This window comes from Salvia miltiorrhiza, chromosome 1 (assembly GCF_028751815.1).
Source record: "Salvia miltiorrhiza cultivar Shanhuang (shh) chromosome 1, IMPLAD_Smil_shh, whole genome shotgun sequence".
NCBI lineage: Eukaryota > Viridiplantae > Streptophyta > Magnoliopsida > Lamiales > Lamiaceae > Salvia > Salvia miltiorrhiza.
The window spans coordinates 51,038,409-51,055,638 of record NC_080387.1 but is presented as its reverse complement, the minus strand read 5'-3'; the positions used below and the strand labels follow the sequence as shown (position 1 = coordinate 51,055,638).

Below are 17,230 nucleotides of genomic sequence, written 5' to 3'. Positions count from 1 at the left end.
ACGCCGGTCGTCCACGTAGGAAAATTCTGGGAGCCACATCAGCAGAGATTAATGTGTTGGTCAACGCGTGTGCAATTTACAATTAAATTAAAAGGTCATGTATTCTGAGGTCATTTTTGAAGGTCATGTGCAATTTGCAAATTCAGTGAAAGTTCATGTATTTTCTGGCTATTAACCCAATAAACAAATTCAAACTCGGTGTTTTTGATAATTTTATAACCCAGAGATAGGGCTAAAATAGATGGGTTGAATTGTAAGGTATTTGGGCCAGACAAGGAAGGGGCTCTGAATGGTTGTGACTTGCGAGCTACAGGTTGGACCCACTTGGATTTTCTAATACGATTTTTTTTATTACTATTATTTTTTTTTTGACGGATTTTTATTACTATTATTAGATGAATAAAATTTTTAAACATAATGAACTCGAGAGTCGAGACTTGACTTTAAACATTAATTACTATTGACATGTTCATGGAGAGGATTTTTATGTGGATTAGATTATATGGATTGTCGTAGCTTTAGACATATACATGCTATTTGAAGAAAAAATATTTCGTAGCCCTCGAATTTCGATGAAAAACTACTTTAATATACAAATGACACTTGAAGATCTTTAAGTGTCATTTGTTTGTGGAAGTAGGTCATTCAGAAATGTTCAAGTGTTATTTTCCGAATGAAGTAGTGTCATTCTGGAAATCAGTTGCACGGTGCAACCGGTTGCACATGAGTATTTGTGTTTTAAAAAAATACTCTATCCATCTACGACAAATATGATACTTTTATCATTTTTGGCGTTAACAAAAAATATAACACTTTTTTTAGAACACGACCCCATATATATTTTATCCTTATAAATATTCATTATTTACAAAAAAATCATTCTTAATTCAAATATAAATCACTCATTTCATACAATAGTGAGACATTTTCTCTATTACAAAAAATCACCATCTATTTTATTAAATCTGGAGGGAGTATATCATAGCTCTAGTTGTATTATGTTGAAGAATAATTTCATGTTACATATGGTATCGAATTTATTTGACCAATATCCAATATAAAGGTGGCAAAACAAGCCAGCCTCGCTCGGCTTTGGGCCGGGTTGGACTCAAAAGAGTTTAGGCCTGATGGAATTTTAGGATGGGCCAGGCCCACTCAAAATTGTTTCGGACCTGGTTCGATTCCATTAGTTCCGGTTCAATAAAGTTTCGGGTCAACCCATCTTTTGGAAAAGCCTGATAACTTTGGACTAGCCCGATCTTCTGCTATAAACGTCGCATCAAATGCTATAATGCATGGTTTGGTGGATGAGATTAATAAAATCGATTAGAAGATCATTAAATAATTTATTTAATTTTAAGGTGATAAATAATTATTCAATTACATGATTAAAGTGCAGATCGAGTTATGTATACGAGCCGAATCATGCAAATTTCTACTTAAAAATTAAATCGTTAGTGCTTTTCACAAAGACATTCTTCAGTTTCTTCATACCTCTCAGTTGTTGAACTATAAAATAAGTGGAACATGGTCCTACAATACAATAATTTTCAAGTTTATAGTTTATACAACCTTTACTCCATTCATTTCATTATTTAGTGATTCGCTATTTTTGGGTATGGAAATTAAAGAGAGTATAAAATTGATTAAAAATTATAGGGTTCAAAAACTTAATTTTTATTATTATAAAATAAGCCACAATGGGACAGCTAAAGGAAAAAGTGAATCACTAATAATAGAACTAATAATGTAACGGAGGGAGTATCTTTTACAACATCCTTGTACAAGTAATATGTTTAGATCTTAGTGGTAAATGATGGATTTCACACATCATGATTCAAGAGCACATTATTTGGAAGCCAATCTCTCCACCAACGCTACAAGAAGTTGTTTTTCCTGCTTTATGTGTTCAACCCATCTTGCCTTGATCCTCACCTTTTCCAGACTTTGCTTCAGAGTTAGCGCGATGGAGGGAAGAGTGTCGTCTCCACCGAAAAACACTTCAGCTTCGTCCGCCACATCATCGCTGCAGAACTGGACACAAGTATGATTGAGTATTTTTATCCTTATTACTAGTATTTATCCAATTCCACCTTTTTAATGGGATATGAATCGAGCTAAATTAATTTAAACGCTAGAAATTGTCAAGGGCCTTGAGATATCACAAAATTTCAATTCATCTTAGTAGACAATCAATAGTTGTGTTGTTGTCACTTACCGGTGTGATAATGTCTCGTATGAAATAAGTAAGAAGCGTCTCCTTTCCCCATTTCTTCAGTATCAGATCCCAGTTTTCCTGCAAAAATGGGAAAGCATTTACCATCTGGTCCATCTCTTGAAACGAATTCATTAAGGGTGTGTTTACTTTGATAGAAAATGAGAGAAAAAAATATATTTTCACCCATTTTCCAGCATTTTCACATATTTATTATGATGAAAATTTTTCTCCGGGCGGGGTGGAATATTTTCTTGGGCAGCCCCCTTTCACTCATTTTCTCTCCAATGTTGGATAATATATCCTAACTCCTAAGGTAGGGATGTGAAAATATTTTCAACATTTTCTCATCTTTTCATCTCTAGTAAACATGTGATAAGAAAAAAGAGAAAATGATAATATTTTCTCATCTTTTCTTATCCATTATTTTCTAATGAAAATTTTACAACCAAAGTGTTTGGCTGAGCTTATAAGCTCCTCAAAACAGCTTATAAGCTGTTTATGAGCTTATAAGTTCATCTAAAGTGTTTGGCAAAATAAGCTCTCAAACAGCTTATAAGTTCCAATTGTGGGGGAAAAAAGATGATACTATTATAAGTTCCAAAAATAAGCTCCAAGAGCTTATAAGCTCCCCAAAAAATAAATTCTTCTACCCCAACTTATTTTTTTATAATCTCATATGCAACAATCATTTTACAAATATTTTTTAACTATAATTTATTATTTTCATTATATATCATTCAACTTCATTTTTCTTCGATTTTCTTTCTCTAAAAAAATATTTTCTCTCTCTAACAAAAAATTCTCTCTCTCTAACAAAAAATTCTCTCTCTAGCTTATAAGCTCAATTATCCAAACACTTTGACAACTTATAAGCTCTTAAAAATGATATCTTATAAGCTCCAAGAGCTTATAAGCTCTTTAAAATAAACTTAGCCAAACACCCTCTAAATGCACCTTAAGAAAAAAATTGTCCAGATACCCTATCTTTTCCAACACAGTCGGCCCTTCTTCATGAATGAAAGGGCAAAGGCTTAAAGGCCCCCAAATTTGAGGAGCCCAAATTTTAACTTAATGAGTATTTATTAATCTTAAATTTATTAGAAAGATATTAACTAACATTGATTCTGAAGATTTATTTTTAGAATTGCAAGTGCTACAGATACTATCATAATAAAGTCGGTTAGTGATGCTCTTGAATTTGTTAAAACTTTATATTGCTTTTCTAATGTTTTTATTGCATGTAGGATATTATGAACTATACCTATTATTGTAGTTTCAATAGAATACTTTTATGCATTGAAAACGAGGTATTGAAAACTACTTGATCTTGATGATTTTATTTCTCAAAATGCTAGAAGACTTAAATTATTTCAATAACTATTTGATCGTTGATTTTTGGTTTACTGCACTTTATAGATTAAAGTTACGTAGCCACACAAACAAAATATCGAAGACGATATCTGCCATTTCTAGCTGACAACAAAAATATTAAAATTTCATTTCTTGAGGGGCAATTTTTTCATTTTCGCCTAGGTCAGGGACGACCCTGAGTAAGTGAGTCGAAATGCAGTGAGCTAACGCGTACCTTAAGCCACATCCATGCCATGGCGCGACCTTCCCAGCTTAAAACCCGAAGCACATAGACTATATCTTGTTGAGGAACCTTCACATGAGCAAAAGTAGTAAATTCCCAGATAAAGCATAACAGTTCTTGATGGCGTTGCTTTTCATTGTCGTACCTCATCCGATAACATGAAGTCAAGAACTTCTGAAACTATAGCGGGGTCGGGAGAAGAACCGATGCAGCCTGCAAGAGGCAACACGCAGTTAGAATTTGCACATTTTATGAAGTTTTTAACTATACCTTACGCAAAATCCTTGTCTTTTCTTGAACTGCATCGACTTCTTTGTATAGCTTTTGCAGCCACCTCAACCCGGTTTTATCTGCACTGCTCGTATTTCTCATCACTGCTACGTAGGCAGCCTATCAAAGACATTTGAATGGAACAGGTTAGTGAGAGAAACAGTGGATCAGAACAGAAATATTTGATGCTACCTTTCTGGTGTTAACTGGAAGTAATGAGGTGTTTTTATCCTCCAGGTATGCTTGGAAACGATTTATTGCTTCCTCTTTCGTCTGAAGATGATCGAGATTCGCTAGTGCTGTCAAAACCTGCTCCCTTTTTAGTTCATCTAATTGGCTTTCACCCGGTACGGCATCCCAGCCCAGTTTCCTGTCCAAGAAACCATCAATCTTGAGAAAAAAATGACAAATAAATTTTTTACATATATTCTTCGACATTGATGTTTCTCACTCCGCATGTGGTTGGAGGAGACTGGTGAAGAATTGCTTTAAATTAGACTCCAAATCTGGAATGGCATCTCTTATGATTCTTGAAGCACTGTAGCACATCTGTGTAATAAAGATTTAACACAATGTTCCTCAAAAAATGAATGTTAGTAATTTAACAGAAAAAAAGAAGAGAATTTACATTGATGAGCCTTATCAACACGATATATTCCAGATCCTTCCTGTACATATCCATCAAGTGAAGCAAAGACGAGAACGGTGTCAAGCATGCCTCACAGAGAGCAAACGCGTCGTCCAAAATCCCTTTCGAAGAAGATTAAACTGAATTTGTAAAGCTTGAATCTCTGTATATATGAAACCATCATGAATAAGGGTATTAGAGAGTGCCACTAACCGAATTCATCTGATGCTGATAAGTAATTGCTCGCTACAGCTTTCCGTAGCTGAGCTTCAAGATCATCGTCATATTTCACCCTGTAGAAACCAGCTTGGTGGACATTAATTTTGATCCACCAATTCTCTTCAATGTTTTCTATGTCTCCAATATCCAACTGCCCATTTTTAGCTTCTAACAGAAATTTCTTCTGGTTTTCGTATGAAGATACGCACAACGTCACCGGAACTATCCATTGAGCATCAGAATCCAGTGCTGAAGACAAAAAATGGGTCTGAACATGGCAGAGAAGAATGAGATTAATTAACTTTTCCAGTATTCATCGCAAAACAATGGCTTTTTGTCTCTCTTTAGAAACTAAAAACCTGTTCGAATTCGCATGTAGTGCCCTTCAGCTTTGCTGTGATAACAGGGTAGCCCTTTTGCTTTGTCCACATGTTCATGATTTTGTCGACTTCCACTCCTGAAGTCTCTGCGATAACCTTCCATAGATCTTCTGTCTTGGCATTGCTGAATCGGAACTTCTTCGTGTACAAAGCTAATGACTTCTGCCTCACAACAAGGATAATCAAAGTCAGTAGTTCGCTTTTCTTGGATCACATGAGAAAGATAGACCTGAGCAACGCACCTGGAAAATCTCGTCACCAAGGAAATTTGTTAGCATCCTGATAACGGAACACCCCTTTCTATAGCTTATGTCGTCAAAATATTCGAGAACTTCTCGAGCTCGAGATATTTCAATCTGCAGTACAAGATCTCATGTTATTCAACAGAAAGACTAGTCTTGGAAGACATGACAGGATGTTACCTCAATTGGATGTGATTTTTCCAATGCATCCATTTGCAAGCCGTCTTCCGTCTCTTGAAGAAATCGGTTCCAAATGTTCCATTCAGGGAATAGTTTGTCAGTAACCAAATAACTCACCTAAAAGCATCAGCAATGGCCAAATTAGGAAAAAAAAAAGAAAGCAACAATATTTTAGTCCATACAAAGGAAATCAAAAAATTTACCCATGTAGCAAAGCCCTCATTAAGCCATAGATCAGTCCACCATTCCATTGTCACCAAGTTACCAAACCAGTGATGAGCAACTTCATGAGCTACGACGATTGTTAGCTGCATTGGAAAAAAAGATGATACTATTATATATGGAATGTAAGAAACAGGAATCCTCTTAGAAAAGTAGTACTGTATTTGAGAACAAAGTAATTTCGTAAACTACTTCTTCACATACCCTCTGTATGTTAGCTGCTGCGGAGTGCAATTCATCAAGAAGGAGCTCGCTCTCTCTGAATGTAATCAAACCATAATTCTCCATGGCTGCATCAGAAAACTCAGGAACTGCAACCATATCCATTTTTGGAAGTGGATATGGTGTCGAGAAATACCTATGGAAATTCCATCAAATGGAAACCAGATTGCTTTATTAATCTTGATTTCAAAGAAGAAGATAGATCCATAGATATCTTACATTTTGAAAAAACTGAGTGTCTTCATAGCAATATCGAGAGCAAACTTGCCCTTATCACTTTTACCTACTGGGCAATAGGACCGGACTTTGATTCCTGCATGGACATATGGGAGTAAAGAATTCACCAAAGATAGAAAAACATGTTGGGGAATTAGACGCAATATTTTGGATATCGACCGATATGAAATGAGAAAAATAAATGACACCGATATTTTTAACGTGGTTCGGCCAAACTGCCTACGTCCACGGACCCACACCAATATATTAGAGAATCTCAAAAGGAGGAGTACAACAAAAATACCACACTGTATTTTGTATATGCCTACGCAGAGGCTATCTCTCAACTCACTTTTATCACTCGTGTATAACTTCCACACTGAAGTTTTCTCTCACAAGAATTTTTCTCTCTCTCTTTCTCTATCTCTCTCTAGTAGAAAGCTTTGATGGTTGTTTGGTGTTGTTGTTGTTGTGTTTGGGATGCTGCAGAAGATGTTAATTTATAGGCAAATGGTGGAGGTGGTAGGTGGCAAATGGTGGTAGGTGGCAATTGGTGGAGGTGGTAGGTGGCTACCTACTTCCATTTTTTACTAACAATCTCCCACTTGAAGACTGATTTCAATCTGTCTTCACACCTCGATCAACGCAGCAGCCTTTCTGTCTTTGTCATTCTAGCAAACCAATTGAAGCTGAGCACAACTTCAATTTATCAATGGTTACTGCCTTTGTAAGCATGTCGGCTGGATTTTGAGCTCCTTGGATCTTTTCAAGTATTAACACCTCATCCTCCAACAGAGATCTGATGAAATGATAACGAAGTCCAATATGCTTTGTTCTAGAATGAAATGCTGAATTCTTTGCCAGATGTATCGCACTCTGACTATCGCTGTGCAAGACATTCTTCGTCTGATCAAAACCCAATTCTGCCAACAACCCTTGTAACCAGATCATTTCTTTGCTAGCCTCGGTGATTGCCACGTACTCTGCTTCTGTAGTGGATAAAGCAACAATCTTTTGTATCTGCGAGATCCAACTAACAGTAGTCGTGCCAACAGTAAAGACATAACCGGTAGTGCTTCTCCTGCGATCTACCTCACCGGCAAAATCTGCATCTACAAAACCTTGTAGTGCAACATCACCTCGTCGAAAACACAAGCATCTATCAGTAGATCCACGTAGATATCTCAATATCCACTTTACTGCTTCCCAATGCTGCTTTCCTGGATTTGCCATAAATCTGCTCACAACTCCCACTGCATGAGCGATATCTGGTCTAGTACAGACCATGGCATACATCAGACTTCCAATGGCTGAGGCGTAAGGAATTTTAGCCATGAAGTCTCTTTCCTCCTTAGTTTTTGGAGAATGCTCTTTGGATAGGCGGAAATGGTTAGCTAATGCTGAGCTAACCGGTTTAGCACTGCTCATGTTGAATCTTTGCAAGATTCGATTGACGTAGTTGGCCTGAGACAACTGCAAAACACCTTTTTGCTTGTCTCTGTAAATTCTCATCCCGAGAATTTGCTTTGCTTCTCCTAAGTCCTTCATCTCGAACTCCGCTGAAAGCTGCCTTTTCAACTTCTTGATTTCGTTCAAGTCTGAGCCGGCTACTAACATGTCATCAACATAAAGTAGCAAGATGATATAGCTGGACTCGAACCTCTTGAAGTAACAACAATGGTCAGCATTGCACTTCATGTAGCCATTTTTCTGCATGAATCCATCAAACTTCTTGTACCATTGCTTCGGAGCTTGCTTCAAGCCATACAGGCTCTTTTTCAACTTGCACACCAGCTTCTCCTTTCCTTTGACAGAGAATCCATCTGGTTGTTGCATGTATATTTCCTCCTCTAAGTCACCATTGAGGAAAGCAGTTTTCACATCTAACTGCTCTAGATGCAAGTCCTCCGTTGCAACAATACTCAGGACCGATCGGATTGTTGTCAACTTTACAACCGGAGCAAAGATATCTGTGTAGTCAATTCCTTCTTCCTGTTGGAAACCTTTGACTACCAATCTTGCCTTATATCGCTTTGAACCATCATGCTCTTCTTTGATTCTGTACACCCATTTGTTGTGTAGAGCTTTCTTTCCTTTGGGCAACTCAACTAGTTCCCACGTCATATTAGAGATAAGAGATTTTATCTCTTCTTTCATTGCAAGCTCCCACTTGACAGAATCTCCGACTTGACATGCTTCTTCATAGAATTCAGGTTCACCAGCATCGGTCAGTAACATTTGATTCATGTACTTCCTGTTTGGAACATGAGGTCGAGATGACCTCCTGGGTATAGGAGTTGGAGCTGGAACTGGAGACTGTGGTGGATCAGCCTCAGAGTTGGGCTCCTCCGTCTGCAAACCTTCATCTGTTTGCTTTGATGTACTGCACTCTGCAGTATCATCTGGATCAACGTATGTTGGATCGTCACTTGTTGTATCGGTGGACTGAACTGCATTCCTGTCCTTGTACATCACATTTTCATTGAATATGACATTCCTGCTTCGAATGACCTTCCTGTTTTTGTCATCCCAAAAACGGTACCCGAACTCATCTCCACCATATCCAATGAAAGTACATTTTAGTGATTTGGAGTCGAGCTTACTCCTGGCATTATCACTAATGTGTACATACGCGACACAACCAAATACTTTCAAGTGAGAAAGTTTAATTTCTTTGCCGCTCCAAACTTCCTCAGGTATTCTGTACTCCAATGGTACAGATGGCCCATGGTTAACGAGATATGCCGCTGTGTTGACAGCTTCTGCCCAAAATTGTGTTGGCAGTCCTGCATGTATCCTCATGCTCCTAGCTCTTTCTGTCAACGTCCGGTTCATGCGTTCTGCAACTCCATTTTGTTGTGGTGTCCCTGGCAACGTCCTTTCTAACTTGATGCCATCCTGGTAACAAAATTTCTTGAACGCCATATCTTCGTATTCTCCACCATTATCGGATCTCAACTTCTTTATCCGTAAGCCAGTTTCATTTTCCACCATGGCCTTCCACTTCTTGAACGCCTCGAACACCTCTGACTTGTGTCTCAAGAAGTAAACCCACACCTTTCTCGAGTGGTCATCGATGAAAGTCACAAAGTAAGACTTTCCGCCATTGGATGAAACTGCTGCTGGGCCCCAAACATCTGTGTGGACTAACTCAAGCTTTACTTGCTTCGGAGTTCTACCACTGGTATTGAAACTCACCCTCTTCTGCTTCCCGTAGATACAACTTTCGCAAAAGTCTATATCAACAGACTGAAGCTCTGGTAGTTTCCCTTTCGAATGCATATACTTGAGCCCTTTCTGGCTCATGTGCCCAAGTCTTTGGTGCCACAGATTTGCATTCTTCTTGCTATCAGCAACTGCAATTGTCACACACGCATTCATCGTTGTGTATAGGCTTCCAGTATCCTTGCCACGTGCAAGAATCATTGCGCCCTTAGTGATTTTCCAATAATCACCAGAGAAGTGTGTATCACATCCTTCTCTTGACAATTGCTTGACGGAGATCAAGTTCTTCCTCAACTCTGGAATGTGTCTCACGTCCTTCAATTTCCATACAGATCCATTGAGTTTGATCTGTACTTCTCCTATGCCCACCACGCTGCATGGATGATCATCTCCAAGATAAACTTCTCCGAAATTTCCCGACATGTAATTTATGAAGGAATTTCGATTCGAGGTGGCATGGAAAGATGCTCCAGAGTCTATGACCCAATACTCGGCCCTTTTCTCCATGGAACATATCAAGGCATCGCCTTCTTCTTCAGCCACAACATTGGCTTCGGTCTTTGTCTCGTTTCCCTTTGAAGGTACTTTACACTGCGTTCTGTAGTGTCCGACCTGACCACAGTTCCAACATTCAACAGACTTTGATTTGTTGGAATTCTTGTGGATCCTGGAGCTCTGCCTGCCATTCCTTGACTTGCTCCGTCCACGCCCTTGACTTCTGTTTGAGTTTCTGCCTCTGCTTTCTGCATTTAAAGCGGCACCTGAAGTGGAGACTACATCTGACTGCCTCCGGATCTCCTCGGTTAAGATCATGCTCACGACATCATCGAACTTCATTTTGGACTTACCGGCAGAGCTGCTAATGGCCGTAACTGTGCCATTCCAGCTCTCAGGTAACTGCCCAAGAATTAACAAAGCCCGGACCTCATCATCGAATTTGATGTCCACCGTGGTAAGTTGGTCCGTCACTTCGTTGAACTCGTTCAAATGTTCTCCAAATCTTCCGCTCTCCGTCATTTTCATATTGAACAATTTCTTGATCAAATGAACTTTATTTGCTGCAGACGGCTGCTCGTACATGCTGGATAAAGCTTTCATGAGAGACGCTGTTGTCTTCTCATGCTTTATGTTGAAGGCGACTGACTTTGATAAGGTCAGTCTGATTGCGCCGAGTGCTTTTCGATCAAGCACCTCCCACTCGTCGTCCTTCATATCCTCTGGCTTTTCCTTCAAGGGTTTATACAGGTCCTTCTGGTACAAGTAATCCTCCATTTGCATTTTCCAAAATCCAAAATTCACACCATTGAATTTCTCCATTTTGGAAATTTTATCGTCGGTCGACATTGCTCCCACTCGATCAGAAAACACGATAATTTTCTCAAAAAATTCGTTTCTGATGTGGAGGTTCAGTTTACACTGCAACCACAGAGCATACTAAGAATTTTAAAAGAATAATTACCGTTGCGCACGTGAATAGTACCAGCGCAAGAAAAAAAATTTCCGCCACCAACGTGGCTCTGATACCAGTTGTTGGGGAATTAGACGCAATATTTTGGATATCGACCGATATGAAATGAGAAAAATAAATGACACCGATATTTTTAACGTGGTTCGGCCAAACTGCCTACGTCCACGGACCCACACCAATATATTAGAGAATCTCAAAAGGAGGAGTACAACAAAAATACCACACTGTATTTTGTATATGCCTACGCAGAGGCTATCTCTCAACTCACTTTTATCACTCGTGTATAACTTCCACACTGAAGTTTTCTCTCACAAGAATTTTTCTCTCTCTCTTTCTCTATCTCTCTCTAGTAGAAAGCTTTGATGGTTGTTTGGTGTTGTTGTTGTTGTGTTTGGGATGCTGCAGAAGATGTTAATTTATAGGCAAATGGTGGAGGTGGTAGGTGGCAAATGGTGGTAGGTGACAATTGGTGGAGGTGGTAGGTGGCTACCTACTTCCATTTTTTACTAACAAAACACCGATATATTCTTGATTGTTCGGATACCATCATCTGTTGTGTCTTCAATGTAGTCGAACAAACCAACTACGATAGCCACCAAGTAAGTAGACATAAGTATTGACTCTTCAAAGTGAACGGTCTTGAGATGCCCATGGACTTTCTCCTCAGAAACCGGCATGTTAGACAATGCTGTCAATTCGGATGGAATGTTTTCCAACGTTATCTTAAAGGTGGCCTGCAACGGCGGAAATCTATCAGACGAGCAGAGAGCAAAATGGGAAGGAAAGAAGCAAATTAAATCCATAACAATAACAGAAAAGGATCATTAGAAGAAAATGATCTAAACACAATGAAATGGTTTCTTCTATGTCTAAATCTCATCCTTAACATTTATTATGACTAAACTGAACATAGAAGCACCGATTTCCAATACAAAAGGAACTGTTACTAGAACTAAACTCCATTCATGTTAATGATTAGATATTCCAGAAGGCGTTCAGAAACTTGTATGATCCAGAACTTTTTGGCACAAAGAAACATTATATTAGTTCAATATTTTTGGATTATTAGATAGGAAATTTTAATTTCAATCCTATTGGAGACAGAAACTATCTCATCTTTTGACCTTGAGAGCAGGTTCATCCCAGCATGGAAAACATCTCCGTGCGTCCACTGCCTGAAATTGAGTTGCTGCCATATTCTTCTTCTCTCCTTTATCAGAGTAAGTACTGCAGTGATGCACTGCTAAAATCAGCAAGCAACGTTTACGAAGTTTCACCCGAATAAGGACTCGTTACATTACAAGTTAGCAACATTTTTCAAAAACACCACCTTCCAACTTCTGTAAGCTTTGCTCAAATCACTGTATACACACAAAATTCCCTTAACTTTTTTTTTGTCCTATTATCTTATCGAGAAATGAATAATCAGAAATATTACCATCTATATAGGCCATAGAGATGTTCATTTAGCAACCCTGAAAACTCAATCTCCAATAAGCCATATCCCACTTCCAATACCTCTTTGAACACCAAAACAAGAATCTCATCATTACTATCCACCACTATATCAGATGGAACATATTTCTGCAAGAAAAAACAAAAGAAAAAAAACAAGAACAGATCATACTCAATTAGATCAAGGAAATGGAAAAAGAAGAGATCAGCAATCAACCAAAGTAATATTAAAAATCACAATCAACAGATATATGGGCTCCAAAAGAAATACTTGTTTCTGAGAGCTGGTGAAGGAGACTCGATGAACAACGAGTTCGAGTGCATTCAAGACCAGAAACTTCGTGGGTTCGTTGATGGAAGCATCAATAGCTACACATCCAGAAAAAGTGCAAGCAGAGAGATCCAGTTTTAAAGTAAGCTCATAGCGTTTTGGGACTGCAAATTCAGGAAGTCTTGCCTGCCCTTTAAATTTCTCGATCGTTTGTTCTTGAATTTCCATCTCAGCACTATCTACTGTCAATTCTTTTGATTCTTTTCTGTATTTCTGAAAGGAATTTTAGCCTAGATGGGATGAAAAACAGAATTAAGACACTACAGAGTGTATATTATGAAGATTTGCTTTTTGTATCTTTCTTTGTGCTTTTGTGTGGATTAACTAATTTTTAAATGATTGGAATGGCCATTTTAGCTGTATTATATGTGAGTGGCTAGCTAGATATCATATCTATATTAAAATATATATTTGAGGAGCAAAAAATAATTGCAAGCTCATAAGCCAATCAATAATCATCAGTTCAAAAATTCTAAACACCATAAGTCAAACTAGTGGGCTGCTGAAAGGGGTCCAGAGAAGGCAATGTTTAAAGCTAATAAAAAAAAAAACACTCGATTTCATATCAAATTTGTCGAGCAAATTCTTCCATTGCTTCAAACGATTCTATTAAGGGTAAAAATGAAGGGTAATTTGAAGAACGACAGCTCCAGTGCTTTTTAAATAAAGGGTCCCACAATTTGGAGTCCCTAATAGGATAGCTATGAACTCACCAGAAAATGTCGGTGTTTTTGGTTGATTGGCGCATGTGAGGCGGAAGAAGAGCTGCTCGAACATGTGCATTCATGAATTGTGAAATACAGGTTTCTCTAAAACAGAGAGATGCCAAGGTTTTCTCCTCCAAGATGGAAGTGTACTTCATTAATAGGATTATTTAAAAAAATAATGGATCCTATTATCGATGTGTATAAATATGTGACAATTGTAAGTAACCTGTCATCTTGCATATTGCGGACAAAAAACTACTCCCTCTGTTTTTTTTAAGTGTCCTATTAATATAAATTTATTGTTCCTTTTCAAGTGTCCTATTTCAAAATTTGAGAATAAAAAATGACAAAGTTCTTATTTTACCCCTTTTTAAGTGTCCTATTTCAAAAGTTGAGAATAAATTTATTACACTTTGAAAATAATAAATATGGGCACAAAAGTAATACTCCAACTTTCTTGATATCTGTACTTTTTTTTCCATAGGACACTTAAAAAAAATGGAGGGAGTAGCATTTACATTCAAGATTATTTGGGCATGAAAAAAAGGATATGAAATTAATAATTTAAAAAGTATTGAAGGTCTCAAACCTTCTTATAGACGAGAGCAAAATGAAGCAAAAAAATGATCGAAAATCATCTTTACTTTCTACAAAATAAACATTCTTAATTATTTCTAATTTTGTAAACGTTCCTTTTATTAAAAGAAGGAATAGAAAAATAGAAAAGTAAAGGAAATTTTATTACAGTAGAAAAAAGGTAAAGTTAAACTGCGTATCAAAAGTCAAAATTCTTACCTTTTTCAAAGTCAAAACTTTCACCTCGACGGTACGACCGTACGAGTATCACGCTCACACTCCCTCCATTCCAAAATCCCCAAATTGAAGAGAGAAGTCATTCTACCGCCGCTGCCTTGCCGTGTATCGTCCCCAGCCTACCTCTTCGCTGCCGCCGTGGTAATCTCCACTCCGCCGTCTACACCCCGTTTCCGCCGCTGCAGTCCCCACTTCGCCGATTCTGCTTGCCGTCACGTAAAAGTAGTTTTGTGCTTTTTTGTCTAAACTAAAATTATAGTAGTCGACTTTCCTTGTTAAAATTGCAGTTTGTGTGTGCTTACTATACATATTTAATGCTTATACAAAATTAACGATCTTTAATTTTAGAAGAGTGAAATTGAGTATATTGCAGGAATAAATATATAAGGATGGAAATGGAACTATATCTATCTGTAAAAATTACTCTGTTGAGATTTTAGGGAGAATTAGAAAATCAAATTAGGGAAATTGGAGGAATAAAAAAGCTGCAAAACAAAGTTTAGAGATATGAAATTGTAAACTTGTATTCTGAGTTTTCAAAATTTCCTAGTAATGAACTGTTCTGCTTAAAGAGATGACTGCCACACAAAATACACAAACCGAGCTAAGCCGAATACTTATAGTTAAAGTTGTCTGTAATTATGTTTTTTGGTGTTAAATCTTAGTGTTAAAGCATTAAATCCAGTGTATTGATGGACTAGTTTCATATGTGTGCAAGTGAATGTTATGGTGTGTCATTGCAAGCTGCTCGGGGAGCATTCGTGGCACATTTCGTAGTCGTTAGAGAACCTTATTGCTAAACTGCTGAGATGTTAATGAGGATTTGATTGGTATCTTATATTCTTATGGCTTATTTAGAAATATGATTCGTGCTTCTTGTCTTACAAATGTCAGAGTAGGTTTTTTGAGAATGGCTGACAACGATGCTTCAGCCAAAAACATTCCCTCTAACAAGAATAATGCACCTTCGGTGAATGAAATTGAAACGTCCATTGATTCATTGGCAAGAAAGGTTCAAGAGTCCTTCTCACTTAAAAAGAGGCATAAATTTTGGGAGACCCAACCAGTTTGCCAGTTTAAGGATCTTGGAGATACGCGCTTGCCTGAAGGCCCGATTGAGCAACCAACACCGCTGTCTGAAGTCAAGCAAGAGCCATATAATCTTCCACCTCCCTATGAATTGGTTACATGCGATCTGGACTCAGAGGAGGTGTGTAGTGAGGTGTATACTTTATTGACCAATAACTACATTGATTACAATGACAACATGTTCAGATTCAACTACTCGAAAGAGTTTCTTCGATGGGCACTTCGCCCTCCTGGTTATTTCCGGAGCTGGCACATCGGGTTAAGGGTGAAGACTTCAAAGAAACTGGTTGCGTTCATTACTGGGATCCCTGCAAAAATTCGTGTCCGTGATGCTGTGGTGCTGCTTGCAGAGGTAAATTTTCTGTGTGTTCACAAGAAGCTCCAATCAAGGAGTCTTGCTCCTGTCATGATTAAGGAGCTTAGTCGGAGGGTTCGTTTGGAGAATGTATGGCAGGCAGCTTATACTGCTGCCGCTGTTCTTCCTACACCAATAACAACTTTTATGTTCTGGCACAGGTCGTTGAATCCGAAGAAGCTTATTGATGTTGGATTTTGTAGACTTGGTGCATGGACCATGAGCGAATTCATCAATTTTTACAAGCTACCAGAGCAAACCACGACTCCTGGCTTCAGAAAGATGGAACCACACGACGTGCCTGCAGTTACTCGTTTGCTTAGGAATTACTTGAAGCAGTTCGTTGTGGCGCCAGATTTTGACAAGAATGATGTCGAGCACTGGCTGCTGCCCAAGGAAGATGTCATTGATGCCTATCTGGTTGAAAGTCCTGAAAGCCATGAAATAACTGATTTATGCAGTTTTTACACGATCTCCTGCTCAATACATGGCAGCCAGAACCACTCAATTCTGAAGGGTGCCTACTCTTATCACTATGCCTTCCACAACAACTCCGTAATTTCATAGCATTTGTTCGGCATATTCTCGATTTTCAGCAATTAGCAATTTGGAAGTCTTGCTCAGGAAATGGGTAAAAGTGGTAATCATTTAGTTTTTTAATTGGTTTTTTGAATGATTGAGTTAACATTGGTTTTACCCGTAGCTACTGCTTCTGTTGAAAGAACATTTTCTGCAATGAAGATTGTTATGACTGATTTGCGAAACCGTATGAAAAATGAGTGGATAAATGACAGTTTGATCGTGTATATTGAGAAGAAAATTTTCTTGTAAACACAAATTTATGTATTCAATAAATGAAATACAAAAACATGTACAAATCTAAAATATATGGATCGAAATGAATTTGTCGCGGGTTGATATCTCTATTTGTTCCTATTATTTTTCTCTTCAAGTTAATTCTTGGATGATCTTTTAGTAGCCCTTGAGATTTGTTGGAGAAATATGCCTTCGATCTTCTTGGACTTGATCTTTGAGCTTTATGACGTTGATGTGGATGATCTTAGCGTTGTTTCTGGAATAAATGTTGGGCTTGACTTGGGCTTAGAGCTTTGGGACGTTGATGCAGAGGGCCTATGCCTTGTTTTTGGATCAAACGTTTGGTTTGATTTGAGTTTTGGGCTTTATAACGTTGATGCAGAGGGCTTTCGCCTTATTTCTGGGTCTAACGTTGAACTTGACTTGAGTTTTGGGCTGCTTCCACGAAGAACGCCTTGAACCTTGAACGTTGGGTTGCTTCCACGAAGAATGCCTTGAACCTTGAGCTTTGGACTTTATAACGTTGTTGCAGAGGGCCTATGCCTTGTTTCTGGATCGAACGTTGGGTTTGACTTTAGCT

The 17,230-nt window shown here is 38.2% G+C and overlaps 2 protein-coding genes across 6 annotated transcripts; one reads left to right on the top strand and one right to left on the bottom strand.

The window, feature by feature from the left end:
* Window positions 1–1,710: 1,710 nt before the first annotated feature.
* LOC130991016 (aminopeptidase M1-like) lies at window positions 1,711–13,719 on the bottom strand. 5 transcript variants are annotated; one of them, XM_057915224.1, is made up of 19 exons: window positions 13,584–13,719; window positions 12,523–12,668; window positions 12,209–12,327; window positions 11,629–11,818; window positions 6,395–6,488; window positions 6,158–6,311; window positions 5,935–6,039; window positions 5,732–5,848; window positions 5,552–5,665; window positions 5,289–5,471; window positions 4,924–5,197; window positions 4,711–4,832; window positions 4,534–4,631; window positions 4,275–4,452; window positions 4,088–4,202; window positions 3,958–4,025; window positions 3,804–3,881; window positions 2,219–2,296; window positions 1,711–2,034 (listed from the first exon to the last, which is right to left on the bottom strand). In XM_057915224.1, exons 2-19 carry the CDS (start codon window positions 12,548–12,550, stop codon window positions 1,849–1,851), a joined length of 2,301 nt encoding a protein of 766 aa, XP_057771207.1. In that variant the 5' UTR covers window positions 12,551–12,668; window positions 13,584–13,719; the 3' UTR covers window positions 1,711–1,848. The 5 variants fall into 5 exon arrangements, 4 of the variants coding, with proteins under 4 accessions (XP_057771207.1, XP_057771213.1, XP_057771202.1 ...); XM_057915230.1 differs by having other exon boundaries at window positions 12,209–12,324; XM_057915219.1 differs by lacking the exon at window positions 13,584–13,719 and adding an exon at window positions 12,811–13,202 and having other exon boundaries at window positions 12,209–12,311.
* A 663-nt stretch (window positions 13,720–14,382) lies between these two features.
* On the top strand, window positions 14,383–16,401 carry LOC131009607 (glycylpeptide N-tetradecanoyltransferase 1-like). The gene is made up of 2 exons (XM_057937025.1): window positions 14,383–14,606; window positions 15,290–16,401. Exon 2 carries the CDS (start codon window positions 15,301–15,303, stop codon window positions 16,399–16,401), a length of 1,101 nt encoding a protein of 366 aa, XP_057793008.1. The 5' UTR covers window positions 14,383–14,606; window positions 15,290–15,300.
* Window positions 16,402–17,230: the final 829 nt, after the last annotated feature.

Bases quoted from the DNA above. Each gene is read 5' to 3' on its own strand.
- LOC130991016 (XM_057915219.1), bottom strand. From the start codon at position 13,038: ATGGAAATTCAAGAACAAACGATCGAGAAATTTAAAGGGCAGGCAAGA. The intron at 5,849-5,934 runs GTAAATTTTTTG...TGATGCTTTTAG, and splicing joins ATGAGGGCTTTGCTACATGG to GTGAGTTATTTGGTTACTGA. The intron at 5,472-5,551 runs GTGCGTTGCTCA...GTTGTGAGGCAG, and splicing joins TTGGTGACGAGATTTTCCAG to AAGTCATTAGCTTTGTACAC.
- LOC131009607 (XM_057937025.1), top strand. From the start codon at position 15,301: ATGGCTGACAACGATGCTTCAGCCAAAAACATTCCCTCTAACAAGAAT.